This window comes from Chrysochloris asiatica, unplaced genomic scaffold (genome assembly GCF_000296735.1).
Source record: "Chrysochloris asiatica unplaced genomic scaffold, ChrAsi1.0 scaffold00042, whole genome shotgun sequence".
Classification (NCBI taxonomy): domain Eukaryota; kingdom Metazoa; phylum Chordata; class Mammalia; order Afrosoricida; family Chrysochloridae; genus Chrysochloris; species Chrysochloris asiatica.
Genome location: NW_006408560.1, coordinates 2,950,150 through 2,967,580, shown reverse-complemented (window position 1 = coordinate 2,967,580; position 17,431 = coordinate 2,950,150). Strand labels below are relative to the sequence as shown.

At 45.2% G+C, this 17,431-nt stretch overlaps 1 protein-coding gene and 1 pseudogene across 1 annotated transcript; one reads left to right on the top strand and one right to left on the bottom strand.

Annotated features, from left to right (window-relative positions):
* Window positions 1-4,344: 4,344 nt before the first annotated feature.
* LOC102839812 lies at window positions 4,345-4,909 on the bottom strand (annotated as a pseudogene).
* An 8,215-nt stretch (window positions 4,910-13,124) lies between these two features.
* Window positions 13,125-17,044, top strand: ZNF697 (zinc finger protein 697). The gene is made up of 2 exons (XM_006861307.1): window positions 13,125-13,356; window positions 15,636-17,044. The coding sequence occupies exons 1-2, from the start codon at window positions 13,125-13,127 to the stop codon at window positions 17,042-17,044; spliced, it is 1,641 nt and encodes a 546-aa protein (XP_006861369.1).
* Window positions 17,045-17,431: the final 387 nt, after the last annotated feature.

Here is a 17,431-nt window from a genome sequence, read left to right as displayed (position 1 = left end):
ATATATATAGTAGCATAATGGTTACAAGTCAGGCTGCTAACCTCAAGGTCAGCAGTACGAAACTACCAGCAGTTCCGTGGGAGAAAGATGAAACTTTCTGCTCCCATAAAGATTTACAGCCTCACTATGAGTAGAAATCAACTCCATGGCACATAACCACAATTATATATATGTTGTTGTTGTTAAGTGCCATGGAGTCGGGTCCGACCCATAGCGACCCTGTACAGGGTTTCCGAGGGTGTAAATCTTTACGGGATTAGAAAGCCTCATCTTTCTCCCGCATATATTATATATATACACATTAAGAATTACCATAAAAAATAAGTTTTAATGTAAATAATGAGCTTTGAAAAATCAAAGGAATAGAGCAAGGAAACGACGTATGTCTGACTCAGAATTCTGAATTCTTCTGACTACACTGGATTGTCTCTAAAATAAAGCCTTTTTTTTTTTGCAAGCCAGCCTCTGGCTGTCAAGCACACAGCCTTTCTCAGTCCACAAGCCTAGAATACTCAGGTGCAAATATTGTCCTTTTGATCTCAAATGGTTGATTACTTTACTGAGCCTTTTATTCCAGGTCCAGTCTCCATTTTACATGGCCTCTAGTCTTTATTAAGCCTGATTTGCATAAATTGCAAAAGTAGGCTATTCCTTTTCTGGAAATCATTGACATTTTATTTTGAGCTTCTCTGGATTTAAATGCATGTAATCAGCTCTAAATTTCAGGAAAAAATATATAATCTGTCACTTTTTACATTTAAAACCCTGTTTTTTTGTTTTTTTTTTTTTACAAAAGTAGATATAATAGTATAATATTATAGACAACCACCCAGATTCAACAGTGATCAATATATGACTAATTTTGTTTCATATGAACCCTCATCCTGGATTTATGTTAAAGCTAATTCCAGATGTATCATTTTACTTATGTTGTTGTTCTTAAGTACTGTGAAGTCGGTTCCTACTCATAGCGACCCTGCACAGGGTTTCCGAGGCTGTAAATCTTTATGGGAGCGGAATGCCTCATCTTTTTCTCGTGGAACCGCTGGTAGTTTCGAACTGCTGACCTTGAGGTTGGCAGCCCGACTTGTAACCACTACTCTATAGATATTGCATTATTATCACTTAAAGATTCAAGTGGGCTTAAAAAAGTTAATGGGAAAATTCCATTATTATTTTATACTAAATCACACACCCCCAGATCTTGTTGCTGTTAAGTGCCTGCCGAGTCCCTTCCGACTCATAGCAACCCTGTATAGGGTTTAGGAGAGACTGGTGAGCCTGAACCACCAACACTGTGGTTCAGACTGACCTCGCAGTTGGGTGCATTATCCACAGTGCCACACCATGACTCCATAACAGATCTAATAAGGATCAAAAAAAGACAGAAAAAGGTGGCACCCCATTTCTAGGAAACCTCCACTCCTTTCCCAGGAATTACATATTACAATATGTTAAAACAAGTATAGTAATAAATAGTAATATAGTAATGCTTGCTGAAAGTGAAGAGGACTTGAAACATTTACATATGAAGATCAAAGAGCACAGCCTTCGATATGGATTACATCTCAATGTCAAGAAAACAAAAATCCTCACCACTGGACCAATAAACAACATTCTTATCAATGGAGAAAAGATTGAAGTTGTCAAGGACTTCATTCTTCTTGGATCAACTATCAACACTCGCGGAAGCAGCAGTCAAGAGATCAGACGACGTATTGCATTAGGCAAATCTGCTGCACAGGAACTTTTTAAAAGTATTGAAGAGCAGAGATGTCAGTTTGAGGACTAAGGTGCGCCTGACCCAGGCCATGGTGTTTTCAATAGCCTAATATTGATGTGAAAGCTGGACAGTGAATAAGGAGGATCGTAGAAGAATTGTTGCCTTTGAGTTGTGGTGTTGGAGGAGAATACTGAAAGTGCCATGGACTGCCAAAAGAACCAATAGATCTATTTTGGAAGAAGTGCAGCCAGAGTGCTCCTTGGAGGCCAGGATGGCTAAGCTTCGTCTCTCATACTTTGGACATATTGTCTGGAGGAAACAGTCGCTGAAGAAGGATGTCATGCTGGGTAAGGTGGAGGGTCAGAGAAAAAGAGGAAGACCCCTAACGAGATGGATTGGCCAGGTGGCATCATTGATGGACTCAAGTGTGGCAGCGGTAGTGAGGTTGGCCCAGGATCGGACATTGTTTCGTTCTGCTGTGCATGGGGTCGCTATGAGTCGGTTCCGACTCGATGGCACCTGACAACAACAACATAGTAATAAAGGAAAGTCCTGGTGTGGTGCTGTGGGCTAAAGCACTGGACTGCAAGGTCAGTTTGAACTGACGGTTCAAACTCACCAGCTGCTCCTTGGAAACCATATACAGTGAGTCAATGAGTCAGGATGACTCAACAGCACATAACAAGAGTAGGCACATTAAAAACGCAGAGCCAAGATACCACCTGGGTCTTCTCCACTCTTTGGAGATAGACCTGTTCTTTTTTTTTTTTTTTTAAGGTTTTTATTGTGGATTGAGTAAAAGTTTACAGGGCAGATCATCGGTTTTACATTCAACAAATCATACACCTGTTACATTACAATGGTTATGATCCCCTCCATCAGTTAACAATGTTTCTCTCTATTCACTTTAGCTTTTGTTTTTGTTTTTAAACACTCCGGCATATATAATAATTTATACCACCAAAGGGCACATTCTGCAAGCCTGCCTCCTGGCCGCCAGCTCTTAGTCCCTCACTTCCCATGAATCTCAGTCCTCAGCTGCTCCCTCTCTCCATGTCCCCATCTCTGCCTTCAATTCTGGTGTCGCTGCTGGATAAGATCTCTCATTTCACTTGTGCTCTTCTCCCTTGATGGTCCTAGGGTCCTCTGTTTCTGGACTGTAAGATTAACCACTCCCCTGTTTCTGTTACAAAACTTCTACCTTTACAATTGTGAGACACAATTAGTCATGATAACAATTGTTCACTATTGAATCATAAGAATCTTATCCCCATCTCTTTTAACCAGACTCATCTAGACAAGATGAAAACTATTCAGTGGGGACTTCTTTCTTTCCCCGCACACTCTTAAACTAAGCTCCCCCTTGAAACCTTGTAAGCCAGTCACTTTGTGACTTTATCATCCCCTCATTTTAGGTAGCCATTGTCTAAGTTGCCCATCCCTATCCATATCAATTGGATGCTTCACTCCCAGCTCTAGACCTCTGTGACTATGTCCTTGTCCATGGGCTCAAGTGCCCCCAGGTCTCACCACACTTTGGACCAACCAGCCCTTCTTCTTTCTCTCATCTTCTGGTCCGTGGGAGTCAATGGACTGTGGTTGAACTCAGCCTGTTTCTTCATTGCTGCCTTTCCCCCTCTTCCAATCACCAGTAGACCAATGCGGTCATCAGCAAGCTTACATGCCTGTTCACGTGTTCCCTTTAAGTCTTAGACGGGGGTTTGTTCTGAAGGAACTTGATTGCTTGCCTTGATGGCGTCCCGGTGAACAACTTGCTTATTCTTGTAGTAGCCAGTCATACTGACATTTTTGTTTTGGGTTTTTCCTGATGATCTTTGAATATGTATATTCTGTCACAATTCCATTATTTTTAATTGCATTTTTTCCATGAAGTTTATGAACCCCCTCCTTGTATGAGAATTCTTTGTCAACTTAATAACACTACCAAAACTTTAAACAAATGAATAGTTTCTTAACATCACATATCTTATAATCTTTCACAATTCCCCAATTGCCTTATTTGATAACATTTAACAGTTTGTTTATTTGAACTGGAATTCAAATAAAACTTGATAACTCAAGTTTTTGGAACTGTAGGTTTCTCTCCATTTCTGTTTTTCCTTGCCATTTTTTATCATTACTGGTTTTGAAAAAATTGAATCATATGTCTTAGTTTTCTGGGATCAGTGGTTTTGCTGATAAAAATCTATTTTTAAGGAAATGATAGTAACACAAGTATATATTTTTTCTTGTCTTCAGCACTTCTATTTAGTTTAATTTATGTTAGATTATAAATACATAGCAATATACCCTTTCTTATCATGGATAGTCTTACATAACTAAAATCTGTAGACAATATTTTTATAGAACAGCAAAAGATAAAATAAATGTGGAAATTACCAGAAAAGCAGCAGCAACATGGGAAAACAATACAGTTCATGCAAAAGTATTTATATAAAATTATATCAGACAGTTAAACTAAAAATACATTACTTTCCTCTCTAACTCAATTTAGAAAATAGTCAACATGCACTGTTCTGTGAACTGTTAAGACCGCACAAACACTAGGGTCCTTCACAAGACAGTGGTAACGGATAGAATATTGATGTCGTACGCTGCTTTCAGTTCTTCACTGGAGTTCAGCTTCCTTTTGTAGTCTTCTTTAAGTGGTGATAGCTTGGCAAGATTTTCATCAAGAAATCCATCTGTAGTGTCTGGGGCTCTGGTAGATCACTCTGCACTCAACAAAGGCAGCGTGCCCCGTAGGTCACTGTATTCTCAGGGATGACCTCAAAAGTATTCAGATTGCAACAAACACCAGTGATACAACCACTTGTCAATATTACATTCCTGCCTATATGCTTCTGATTCAATAACATTATCTCCCATTTTCATGGCTTGAGAATAACAGCCAACTTCAAACACATTATTGGTACTCATGATCACAGCCTTGGGTTCTGGATCTCCAGGATAAGGGGTGATATTATCAGGGTGAGCATTTATGATGAGGGCCTGTTCTTCTGGCAGGTTACCTTCACCAGTCACTATTGGCCCAGCTTCAGCAATAATGCACACTTTAGGGTGGATCACTGTCCTAGGTCCTAGTTACATCTCTTCTGATTTCACTTTCTACACACACAACTGCAACAGAAGCAATCTTCAACTTTTTTGAGTCTTCTCTGCCATAGTATGGCCATGGTCTCCAATTGGAGCTGAGATCGATAAAACTTCATGGGAAGTGTGATGGTCTTTTTGTATTTGTTTTTATATTTCGTTTATATATATATAATGATAAGCACAGTACTGTTAACCATAAGGTCAGCAGTTAGAGCCCACCATTCACTCTGTGGGAGAAAGATGAGGCTTTTAGCTCCTATAAAGATTTAAAGCCTTGGAAACTATGCAAGGTAGCTATGAGTCAGACACGAAGTGACTTAATATGTTTACATATATAAAAGGTATGTTGTTGTTAAATGCAGTCGATTTGGTTCTGACCCATAGTGACCCTGTATAGGGTTTCCAAGGAGCAGCTGGTGAGCTTGAACTGCCAACCTTCCTTGCAGTTCAAACGGCTGGCTTTGCAGTCTGGCATATTAACCCACAATGCCATATTTATATGCAAATGTTTCTCTTTAAACAATGCCATATTTATATGCAAATGTTTCTCTTTAAACTGAAAACCATCTCACTATAGAGGTGAAAAACTTAATCAGGCTTTTCCTTTGTATTCCTGTTTTCTCTTGGTTGGAAGACACTTTGGCAGATGGTATACTGGAGGAGTGACTTACCTATTGCTGAAATGCAGTAGGCTGGAACATACCAGCAACTTGCTATCAATGATGCTGAACAATTATTTTGGGCAGACCGTTGGAAAAGCAGTTTCTTCTGTTGACTCTGTAGTGGCAAGCTGGGGAGACTGAATCCTTTTGGTCCTGTTACTCTTTCCTCTCTCCCTATTTGCTATGATGAACATTCTCTTGAGGGCTGTATTCCAGTGGAAATCTGATCCAGAATCATCTGGGCTGGAAAAGACTTCCTGAGGTCACCTGGCCCCAGCTGGCAACCTTGAGATGGGATTCCAGCATCAACTCTTCCAGAACAAAGCCATTTGTTAACAAGTTTCTAACCTTTCATAAACCCTGAGTACATTCTAAACTGCTTTCTTCTGTTCTTCGGTGAAATAGATTATTAAACTGCATCTCTTGCTGCTGTGGATGTGTGTGTGCACATCCATGCACAGATGTCTGTGTAGATTTTTAATTAAGATTCATCTTGATTTGTCCCTACTGTGCTGTACTCTACAGAGCATTCCCACCAGGTTCCCAGTCAACTGTTGTATCTGTATACACTGGCTTTCAAGAAAAATAAGATTTAAAAAAAATGTTTTATTGTGAATTATATGATAGTTTACATGGGAGAACATTAGCTTTACATTCATCCTATCGTAAATCGTTTCATAGCCTTGGTTACAATCCCCTCCATGCATAAACAACCAACCAAAGGGTATACCCTGCAAGTCAGCTCCACCCCCCCCCAGTCGTCAGCACAGCCCCTCTCCCTCTCTGGGTCTAAAGTCCCCAGGCACTCCATCTCTCTACGTCATCGTCTCCGGTCCATCTCTGGCGTCACTACCTCTCTGGGAAGGGTCCTGCTGCCCGCTCTTCTCCCTTGGTGGTCCCAGGGACCTCCACTCCTATACTGCAATGTTAATCACTCCCCTCCTTTTGCTACAAAATGTCTACCTTTGCATTTCCAACCCTCACAATCAGTCCTGATAATAATTATTCACTATTGTAGCACAACACACCTATCCGCATTTCCTTTCATCAGCGCCACCTAGACAGATTGGATACTACTCAGTGGAGAGTCTACCTTCCTCCCTGTCCTCTGGATCTAGGCTCCCTCTTGAAAGCAAAATAAGATGTTTTGTTGGAAAAAGTTTTTAAGTATGATGGGGTTCTGACATACTGCATGTATTTTTTCTACAGCATACAAAAAGACAGACAAGTACATGTCCTCAGATTTATTTTTGTGTGTGTGTGTCTATGTTTGAAGTGGTGTTTTATATTAAACAGATGCAACCACCACTAGATACATCATCACAAAATTGAGGTTCTGGTCTCAACTATTCTAGCAGCCTATCTTGTGGTCTCTAACTTGGTCACTTTTCCCCTCTCTCAGCCTCAGTTTCTTATCTGTAAAAATAATTTGAACTAAAAGATTTCCAGATTTATGATTCCATGAACTCTACGTGTTGACCAGTTAGTGCTGAGATGTCTGAAGATCACTGTATTGAGGGTTTCTCTTGTTCAATAAGAAAGCTGCAACTATACAAAGGCAGTAAGCAGTTGTCACAGAATTGATTCCGACTTAGGGAGCCCCCATCTGTGTCAGAGTCGAACTGTATTCCATAAGGTTTTCAAAGCTGTGAACCTGGAAGCAGATCAGCAGGCTGTCTTCCAGGTTTCCTCTGGGTAGGCTCAAACTGCCAATTTTTTGGTTAGTAGTCAAGTGTCCAGAGTCCTGGTGTGGTGCTGTAGGATCAGCACTTGACCATAAGGTCAGTTTGAATGGCAAGGTTGGCAGTTCAAACTCACCAACCACTCCTTGGAAACCCATATGGGGTTGCTATGAGTTGGAACCGACTCGACAGCACTTACCAACAACAGCCACTGTCCTGATGTGGCATTACAGGATAAGCACTGGACTGCTAACGCAAGATTGGTGGGTCAAATCTATCAGCTACTCCTTGGAAACTTTATACAGGGTCTCTATGAGTCGGAACCAACTAACAGTAGTTAACCAACAATACCCAAGTGCTTAATCAGTTGTGCCATGTGTCACCCAGGTATTCCGTAAAGGTGGTGGGTGGTGGTGATATGAAGTCAAGCACAAGGGAGAAAACTCAGTAGATCTGATAGAATATTCTAATCAGTTGAACATGAAATACAGATGGTAGATGCCTGCATGAAGACTAGCTTTTGTGCCTTTTCATATGACGGTAGATGGCCTAAATTTGAGAGCCTTTAGGCTTGGCCTCTGCATTGCAATAATTCTTACTTTGTGCGAACTTGGCAGCTGTGACAAGCTGAAGTCATCAGGCCAAACTGAGGGTCCTTAGCACAACCAGTGAGGCAGGAAATGCTTGACCCCAAGGGCATTTGTGCTATTCTTGACCATGGAGATTGGAAGGAGTCTTGGGCTAGCTCTGACAGTGGGCTTTATATTGATTTTCCTGTTGCTGTGGTTTGGAGCTTTCCTTTTTTCAGCTTGGGCTTTCCTTCCCAGGTAACAAAGCAGTAACCCCAAGGGGAAACCATATAATTTTGACTTGTCGGGTCTGGAGAGTGGTTAGCACTTAGCTTCATTCATCTATTGGCTATCCCTGTCTGAAATCACTGTTTGCCTCATGCAGCAGCCTGCCACTTGGGCAGCTGGCATTTTGGTTTGGACAGGCTGGGGCTGGAGGAGTCAGCTGAGGGAAAAGCTCACTTCCAGTCTTCAGATTTGGGCAGCAGTGGGGAACGTCCAGCCCACAGGCTGTATAAGGCCCAAGAAATCATTTGGTCTGGCCCTTCCATCCCATTGTTGTTGTTAAGTACCATTGAGTCGGATTTGACTCACAGCAACCCTATTAATGTTTTTGAGAAGCAGGTGGTGGGTTTGAACTGCTAGCCTTGTGGTTCACAGTCTAGTGCTGATCCTACAGTGCCACACCAGCAGTCCGGCCATGACATTATTTTTGTGTGCCGTGGAGTCAATTCTGACTCATTGTGACCCTGTACAGGGTTTCCGAGGCTATAAATCTGTACAGGAGCAGAAAGACTCATCTTTCGTCTGCAGAACAGCTGGTCGTTTCAAACTGCTGACCATGAGATCAGCCCAATTCATATTAGAGGTGAGTTAATCCAATATGGCAGGATAATTTTTAAGTTGTTCATTTTGTATGGCCCGTGAATATTGGTAAAAAACAGGTTCCCTGCTTCTGATGGGAGGGATTGGGAGAGGCAAGTCCCTGACGGGCCCCTGAGGGTCCTATCCTCTGAGATGCTAGTTGACCATTGACTCTGTTGGTGCTGAAGACTGACAAATCATTAACCCCCTGGAATCTCTCCTTGCTAGACCTCACTTATGGTCATGAGTTCAGCCTTTGAACTGCAGACTGAAATTGTTTTTCCCACATTCTACCCAATCGGGTGTCCCTGCCTGGACTCTGCTATGGAGATTTTCCCTTGGGAGAGTGGGTGCAGAGGGGGCCGTGGGAAGTGAAGAGAGGAAGCCTTCGACGGCTGCTGCTGGAGGAGAAGGAGTCTGAGCCACCCTGGCGTCAGTGCTGAGGAGGTAAGGAAGGAACCTCCAGATGGGGAGGAGACAGGAAAGGAGCTCCAGTCTGGAGGAGGCTGAGTGGGAGCCGCTCCTGGCTGACCGCCCAGTTGTTTCCTTCCCCACATGACAGCTCTGCCAGCCTGGCTCCTGGCCACCGGGCAGGGACCCCGGCACATGACTCCCTGCCTGTCACATGTGGTCACCTTGGGTACCCCACAAGGGGTTGGGGAGAGGTCGGTCATCTTACCTCCCAGCCCAGAAGTCTCTGCTTGACTTGGTGCTGCTAGGTGGGGCCTCAGGGCTCTTTTCCAGGGGGATCTGGTGGTGGTCTAACCCAAATGCTCTCACCAGCTCCCCCTTTCCTGAGGAGAAAGCACAGTGAAAAATAGCAAGGCTTGGAGCCAAGAGGCCAACTTTGGGTCCTGACTCTACCTAAGAGATGTCACCTGGAACTCACATTTGCCAAGCCTCAGTTTTCTGTACCTGGCAAACAGGATAACTCTCCATCACCTCACAGTAAACTAGAGCCAAATGCAAGGGCTCTCTGCAAAAGTGAAGTTTCAGCTGCCTGTTGTTGCTAGTTGCCTTCAAGTGGACTCTGACTCATTGAAGGCCCATGTTTGCAAAGTAGAGCTGTGTTCCATATGGCTGTCACCAGACCTGTCTTTTAAGTAAATAATCTGGTTTTTGTCTCTGAAGCAATGTGTAAATATATATGTTAATGTATGTATTAAAGAGCTCTGATGGCACAGTGAATAAGTGCTCAGCTGCTAACTAACTGATTGGTGGTTTGAATCCACCAGCCACTCTGTAGGAGAAAGATGTGACAGCTGACTTCCATAAAGATTTACATTTGAATCTGATGGTGGCTGCAGTTCTCTTCTATCCTATAGCGTCACCAGGAGCTGGGATCCACTCAATGGTAATATGGTGGTGGTTTGTTTTTTTTTTTTAGCATGCATGTTTAAAAATGAGTTTTTTTTTTTTTTTTAAAGAGCTGTTTTTCATCTAACAACATATCGTGTGATCACGTTGCTTGATCCAGTGATGTGGCGCTGTGGCGGTTCTATGCCAGTCTGTCTTGTTGGACATACAGATTTCCAATTTTGAACTGTAAACTTTCCATGTCAGCCTTAGTGGGGAACTTCACTGTCTCTTTTTTTCACTTTTGAGAAAACCATACTTCCATGTTTCAGATCTCTTGCATCAGCTCACTCTTGATTCCCAAGAAATCACAAATCAAAAAATCCATGTTAGTCTTCTGAGCTTCTGGTGAAATGCTTATTTCTCCCTGGTCTTAGGTGGGCAGAAGCCACTGAATTAGCCCCTCCATCACGGTTGTAGCCACTAACAAGCCTCTAGGTCATTTGTTTGAAAATCCTACTGTTGTGTCCACTCTAGGATATGCAGATCTGTGTCAGCTGACTTGTATGTTGTAATGGGGTGTTTTTTCTCCTACAGATGAACATGAGAAAGCCCTAGGTTCTGAATCCTGTAGGAGGCAGTATGCATTCTACAGGAACTCAGCTGCAATCTTGGGCACTGTTGGCTGACCAATCTCAGAGCCAGCCATTTTCTTATTGAAGAGAAGGGCTTGGTTTTTACCCTAGGTAATATCTCCTTATCCCTGAGAAAGGACATGCTCTGTTATTTAGGACCACGTGTCTGCCAAAATTATGGCAGTCCTGTATTGGAATGGCATTCAGACTAGAAATAATGTATGTGTTCCACATTTATAAAATTCAAAGCATCAGTTACTCTCTGGGGTATTTTCCAAAGTGCTGCTTAATTTGTTTCCTTCTGACACCCTCCCTGAGAGAAAGGTTAAGTAGCTTCACCACCCGCTTCCACTAAAACAATGAGAGGTTAATTGAGTTGCCTTGGGCTGTAGAGTGAGGCAGCGGGATACGGAATAGCAGCTCTGGCTTTCCACTTCTAAGGCCCTGCAGAGCCTGCCTTGCCCTGGGAAGACCTTGCTAAAACCTCCCAACTAAGGAAGGGGCATCGTGACAGCCACTTTAGCCATATTCTTGCAAGTCCTGTTGGTTAACAAGGCAGTGGAAGAGCTGGCCTCTTCAAAGTCTAAGAACCTTGACCTAAAACTGCTTTTCTGCCTTGAGCTAAACTGTAGGAGTGATGAAGGGCAGAAATAAATTATTTTTGGCTCTGCTCCTCAGCCTTGGCAGAGAGCCCTTTAAATTTAAAATATAAAGCTGACATCTACAAAAGGTTTAGGAATCTGATGTCATTTCCCCCTACAATTTACATGCTGGTGTTTTCTACAGAGGCCCTCCTGATTATGCCTGATGCATGCAGTGCCTTTCTGTTACAGGAATCTGTATAATTAAAGTGCTCTAGAGTATGTAATAAGGACTATATTGTTGTTGTTAAGTGCCGTTGAGTCGATTCCGACTCATAACAACCCTGTATAGGATTTCTGAAAAGCAGCTGGTGAGTTTGAACCACAGACTTTGTGGTTCCAATCGACCTTTTGGTCCAGTGCTTGTATTACAGAGCCACACCAGGACTACACTGTTGTTAAGTGTCGTTAAGTCGCTTGACTCATAGTGACCCTGTAATAGGGTTTCTGAGGAGCAGCTGGGGAGCTTGAGCCATCAACCTTGCAGTTCAAATTGATCTAGCAGTCCAGTGCATTAGCCTGCTGCCACAGACAGCCTCTAATCTTGAGAATCCTTGTCTATCTTCTTCCTCAACATACTTACTAAAGCTCAGCTCTTTGTTCCCTGCAAAAGCAGCAGGTACTCATCACAAAACCAGGCTGATGCTGCTGGCAGTAAGTAAGAAGCTACGGTAGTCATGCGTCCATTATTCTTGTGTCTAGAACATATTCTTCATCTGGCTCCTTAAAAGTCCTGTCATAGCTAAATTCGCTGCAAGATTCCTGTGAGGAGGGCAAACTGTAATACAGGAAGGAAAACACTACTAAATCCTGTAGCGGTAAAATTGTTTTTATCCCTTCTCTGCTTCTGACAAGGAGCTCTGGTGATGCAGTGGTTAAGTGTTTGGCTGCCTACTAAAAGGTCGGTTTTTCGAACCTATCAGCTGCTATGTGGGAGATTGGAAAAGTCTATGGGAGCAGTTCTGTTCTGCCCTATAAGATTGCTATCAGTCAGAATCATCTCAAAGGCAATGTTTTCTACTGCTTACAAGGAGTCCTGGTGGCAAAATTATTAAGCATCAGCTTTAACTTAAAGGCTGGTGGTTCAAACTCACCCACCTGCTCTGTAGGAGACAGTCCAGGCCATCTGCTCCCATAAAGATTTCAGCCTGGAAAACCCTGTGAGTCCAGAGTCGTTCTACTCTGTTATGTCACTATGAGTTGAAATTAACTCGATGGTACCCAATAACAACTATTGCTGTTTAGAAGTCATACATCATTAGGTGAGTGATTCTGCTTTCTGAGCACCAAGTTTTCTCCACTGTAAAATGAGAAGACCTGTGGCACTGTGAGTTAATGCGCCAGACTGCAAAGCTGTTTGAACTATAAGGTCGGTAGTTCAAGCTCACCAGTTGCTCCTTGGAAACCCTATGCAGGGTCGCTATGGGTCAGAACTGACTCGACGGCACTTAACAACAAACCCATTAAGGGGCTACGGTAGTGTAGTGGATTATGAGCTGGGCTTCTAACTACAAGGTAAACAGTTCTAACATACTATCCACTCTGCAGGAGAAAGCTAAGGCTTTCCTGCTGCCGTAGGTTTACAGCCAGACTCCATGGCACATATCTACCTCCACCCTACAGTTAAATTATGTAAATATGCAAATGGAAATTCACTTCACAGAAACAGATCATTGTAGCCCAGGAGTGTTGGTAGTGTGGTCTCAGAATGACCCTCTCTGCCTGTTCACTTGGTTCTCTTTACTTTTTTTTTTTTTTGAAATGTAGGGTGGCACTGAGATCTGTCGTCTGTGGGGTTTAGAACATTTTATTGGACAATCCCATTGATTTTCATGATAGTCAAGGCCAGATGTGGATGGTAGGTGATGAAGGCAGACCTACATGACTGTTCTCTCTCTGTGTTTTATCTGGAGTAGGGCTTCTTGGTCTCCCCGGATGGAACAAGAAGATAAGCGGGGAGTGTGTGAAACCCAAGACTTGAAGGGCAAAGGAATGGGCTCCGATTTTGAGAATTCAGAGGACAGGGAAGGGGATCCAGAAGAAAAAGGGACACAGGACACAGATGAAAGAGAGGAGCACTCTGAGAAAGAGATGGGATCCAACTCACAGGATGAAGATTTACGGAAAGTCATAAAGGAGAGGGAAGTGGTGCCCAACACCTGCACAGGTGAGAAAAAACGATGGAGTCTCCGTGGCGCTGCCCCACTCACATTTACTTTTGGCTTCACTACTATTACTCAACAGTAGTTAACAACAACAACAACAACTATTATAAGCTGGGGCTGTGTTCATTGTTGAGGCGCTTTCTAGAGGATTCTTACTGTCTTCGTATTTCTAGTGTTAGGTCGGAGGAGAAGACTTTTCTTCAGCTCAGTCTGAGGTGGACTGTACTGATAAGCCTGGGTAGACATATCATGGGTATGTTGTTGTTACTGTTAAGTGCTGTTGAGTTGATGATTCCAACTCATAACAACCCTTTATAGGGTTTCTAAGGAGCGACTAAGGAGCTCTGGTAGTGCAGTGATTATGAGTTGGGCTGCTAACCTCAAGGTCAGCAGTTCAAAACTGCCAGCTGTTCTGTGGGAGAAAGATGAGGCTTTCTGCTCCTGTAAAGAGTTACAGCCTTGGAAACACTATACAGGGTTGCTATGAGTCAGAACCGACTCGACAGCACACTACCACCACCACCAAGGAGCGACTGATGAGCTTGAACCGCCAACCTTACAGTTCAAACTAACCTTGCAGTCCAGTGCATTAACTCGCAGTGCCACACTAGGATTTCAGTTCATGGGTGTAGCACTTTATAATATACGGAATACTACCACATAATGAACACTTGTTGTAATAGCTGATAAACCTGGTAGGATAAGCACCAGACTGTTAACCAGCAAGGTCAGCAGTTCAAATCCACCAGCTACTTAGAAACCCTATATCAGGGTGGCTATGAGTCAAAACCAACTTGACAGCATCTAATAGCAGTAACACTTTTAAGAGGGAACTGAGATAGAACCTACCTCATAGGGCTGCTGGGAGAGTTAAATGAATAGCTGTATAAAAGGTTTTTAAAAAGCCCACTGCCATTGCGTTGATTCAGACTCAAAATGACCCTATAGGAAAGGGTATGACTGCTCTATATGGCTTCTGAGACTGAATCTTTATGGGAGCAGACAACCTCATCTTTCTGCCACCAAGTGGCTGGTGGATTTGAACTGCTGACCTTGCAGTTAGTAGCCCAACACTTAACCCACTACACTAGGGCCCCTTATAATGGTTTCCGTAGCATTAAACCAAACCCACTGCTGTCGAGGAGTCAACTGTGATTCATAGCAAACCTACAGGACAGAGTTGGATTGCCCCACAGGGTTTCAGAGGCTGTAATCTCTACTAAAGCAGATTGCCACATCTTTCTCCCTTGGAATGGCTGCTAGCTTTGAAACTGCTGATCTTTTAGTTAGCAACCCCGTAGTAAGCAACTGTGCAACTCCTTTGTTGCTGTTGGTAAGTGCCGTCCAGTCAGTCTGGATTCATAATGACCCTGTGGAGAGTTTCCCAGGATCAGCTGGTGAGTTTGACCCACCGACCCTACAATTCAAACCGACCTTTCAGTCCAGTGCTTATCCTACAGCACCACACCAGGACTCCTTAGCAAGTCGGTTTGAACTGAAAGGTTGGCGGTTCAAGCTCACCAGCTGCTCCTCGGAAATCCTATACAGGGTCACTATGGGTTGGAATTGACTCCACGGCACTTTAACAACAACATGTGCTTGCTTTGTGCCTCTGTGTCACATTTTGGTAATTTTCACAATGTTGCAGAGTTTTTCATAATGCTATTATTGCTCCCAATAGATTGCAGTATAGTCTAAACATAACTTTTCTACCCTATGGGGAAAAGAAAATTCATGTGACTTGTCTTACCTTTTTTGCAGTGTTCTGGAATCAAACGGGCAGTATCTCCAGAGGCCATGCCTGTACTTTCAAGCAAACCATCAGCCAAGCCTTCAGATGGCTCTGTAGGGGAGCCTGGGATGCAGTGGGTGGGGCCAGGCTCTGAGGTAGAACAGGTGGGCGAAGAGGTTAAATCTGTTAACACAGATTTTTGTGTGCTCTCATTTCCACCTGGAGGAGAGGCTGGAATGTGCAGAAACCTCAGGGAGGGGTTGAGGATGTCTATTGTTGTTGTTAAGTACCATTGTCGAGTCCATTCCAACCCATAGCGACCCTGTATAGGGTTTCCTAGGAGCAGCTGGTGAGCCTGAACCACCCACCTTGCAGTTCAACCGGCTTTGTAGTCTGGCGCATTAACCCACAGCGCCACACTAGGGCTCCGAGGTTGCCTGAGAGAAAGGATTATTCCTTGGCCCCCATTCTTACTGGAATTGGTTTCCTATGGGTTTGCCTTTTGAGCGCCCAATACAGTAACCCCCAGTGACACCTTTTCTTTTTCAGGACAGCTGCTGGTTGAAGAAGGGATTGCTCTCCAGGAGGAAGAGGATAGCCAACCTGGTGTAGCTGACTTGCCGACGTTTCCAGGAATGTCTGAGACCGACAGCATATCCCGGAGTCCCCTGGAAGAGGAAGAGGAGAGTGTTGGGGAGAACCCGCTGGAGGAAGAAGAGGAGCAGCCGCCCCCTTCAGTTCTACCCTGGAGGCGGCACCTTTCCTTGGGGAGTAGGCAGCGGGGCGACAAGCTTGCTCACCGCCGCTTCCGCCGGCTCCATCATCCCGTGGCCATGGACCTGGGGGAGCTCGACAGCCTGGTGGCCAGCATCATGGAGGCGCCCACCATCTGCCCTGACTGTGGGGAGAGCTTCAGCCCTGGCACTGCCTTCTTGCAGCATCAGCGCATCCACCGCCTGGCTGAAGCGGCTGCAGCAGCGGGCCTGGAGTCCTTCGACTTTTCGGGAGAGTGCGGTGCTGTGGTGGGGATGATGGGAGTGGGCATGGCGGGGAGCTTCGGAGCGGGGCCCGCGCTAGCCCGGCCCCCGAGCGAGAAGCCCTTTCGCTGCGGAGAGTGCGGCAAAGGTTTCAGCCGTAACACGTACCTCACCAACCACCTGCGCCTGCACACGGGCGAGCGCCCTAACCAGTGCGCCGACTGCGGCAAGAGCTTCAGCTGGCGCGCCGACCTGCTCAAGCACAGGCGCCTGCACACGGGCGAGAAGCCCTATCCATGCCCGGAGTGCGGCGAGGCCTTCAGCCTCAGCTCGCACCTGCTGAGCCACCGGAGAGCGCACGCAGCAGCCAGCGGCGCGGGGGCGGCAGCGCTACGTCCATTCGCCTGCGGGGAGTGCGGCAAAGGCTTCGTGCGCCGCTCGCACCTGGCGAACCACCAGCGCATCCACACGGGCGAGAAACCGCATGGCTGCGGCGAGTGCGGCAAGCGCTTCAGCTGGCGCTCAGACCTGGTGAAGCACCAACGCGTGCACACGGGCGAGAAACCCTACATGTGCTCCGAGTGCGGCGAGACCTTTAGCGTGAGCTCGCACCTCTTCACGCACAAGCGCACGCACTCGGGCGAGCGGCCTTACGTATGCCGCGAATGCGGCAAGGGCTTCGGCCGCAACTCGCACCTGGTAAACCACCTGCGTGTGCACACGGGCGAAAAGCCATTCCGCTGCACCCAGTGCGAGAAGCGCTTCAGCGATTTCTCCACGCTCACGCAGCACCAGCGCACGCACACGGGCGAGAAGCCCTACACGTGCATCGAGTGTGGCAAAAGCTTCATCCAGAGCTCTCACCTGATCCGCCACCGCCGCATCCACACGGGCAACAAGCCGCACAAGTGTGCTGGCTGCGGCAAGGGCTTCCGCTACAAAACGCACCTCGCGCAGCACCAGAAGCTGCACCTGTGCTAGGGTCTGGAGCAAGAGGTCCTGGAGATAGAAGAAAGTGGGAGAGGAGCCGAGAGGGGTCATCAGGCAGTGACGGGGAGCCTTTTAGTGTTAAGGGGTGCTAAAGGGGAAGGTTGGAAAAGTTTTCTTATGGGGTACTGCATTTTGTGTGTCTCCTCTCCTCTGAAGACATATTGGGAAAATGTGCTTGAAGATTGATGACTTCCTCAAATCCGCAATAGGAGGGATGAAAAGGAACAGGCACTTTGAGGACCCTGATGAGGGAGCGTTGGGGACAGGAGGTAGAATGGAGTGAGTAGGCTATGAGAATCTAGGGAGAAGGCTCGTTTGAACGAGGGTTATGCGATACAGTCAAAGGCCCGTATACAGCGTTCTACTCTGGTACCATTG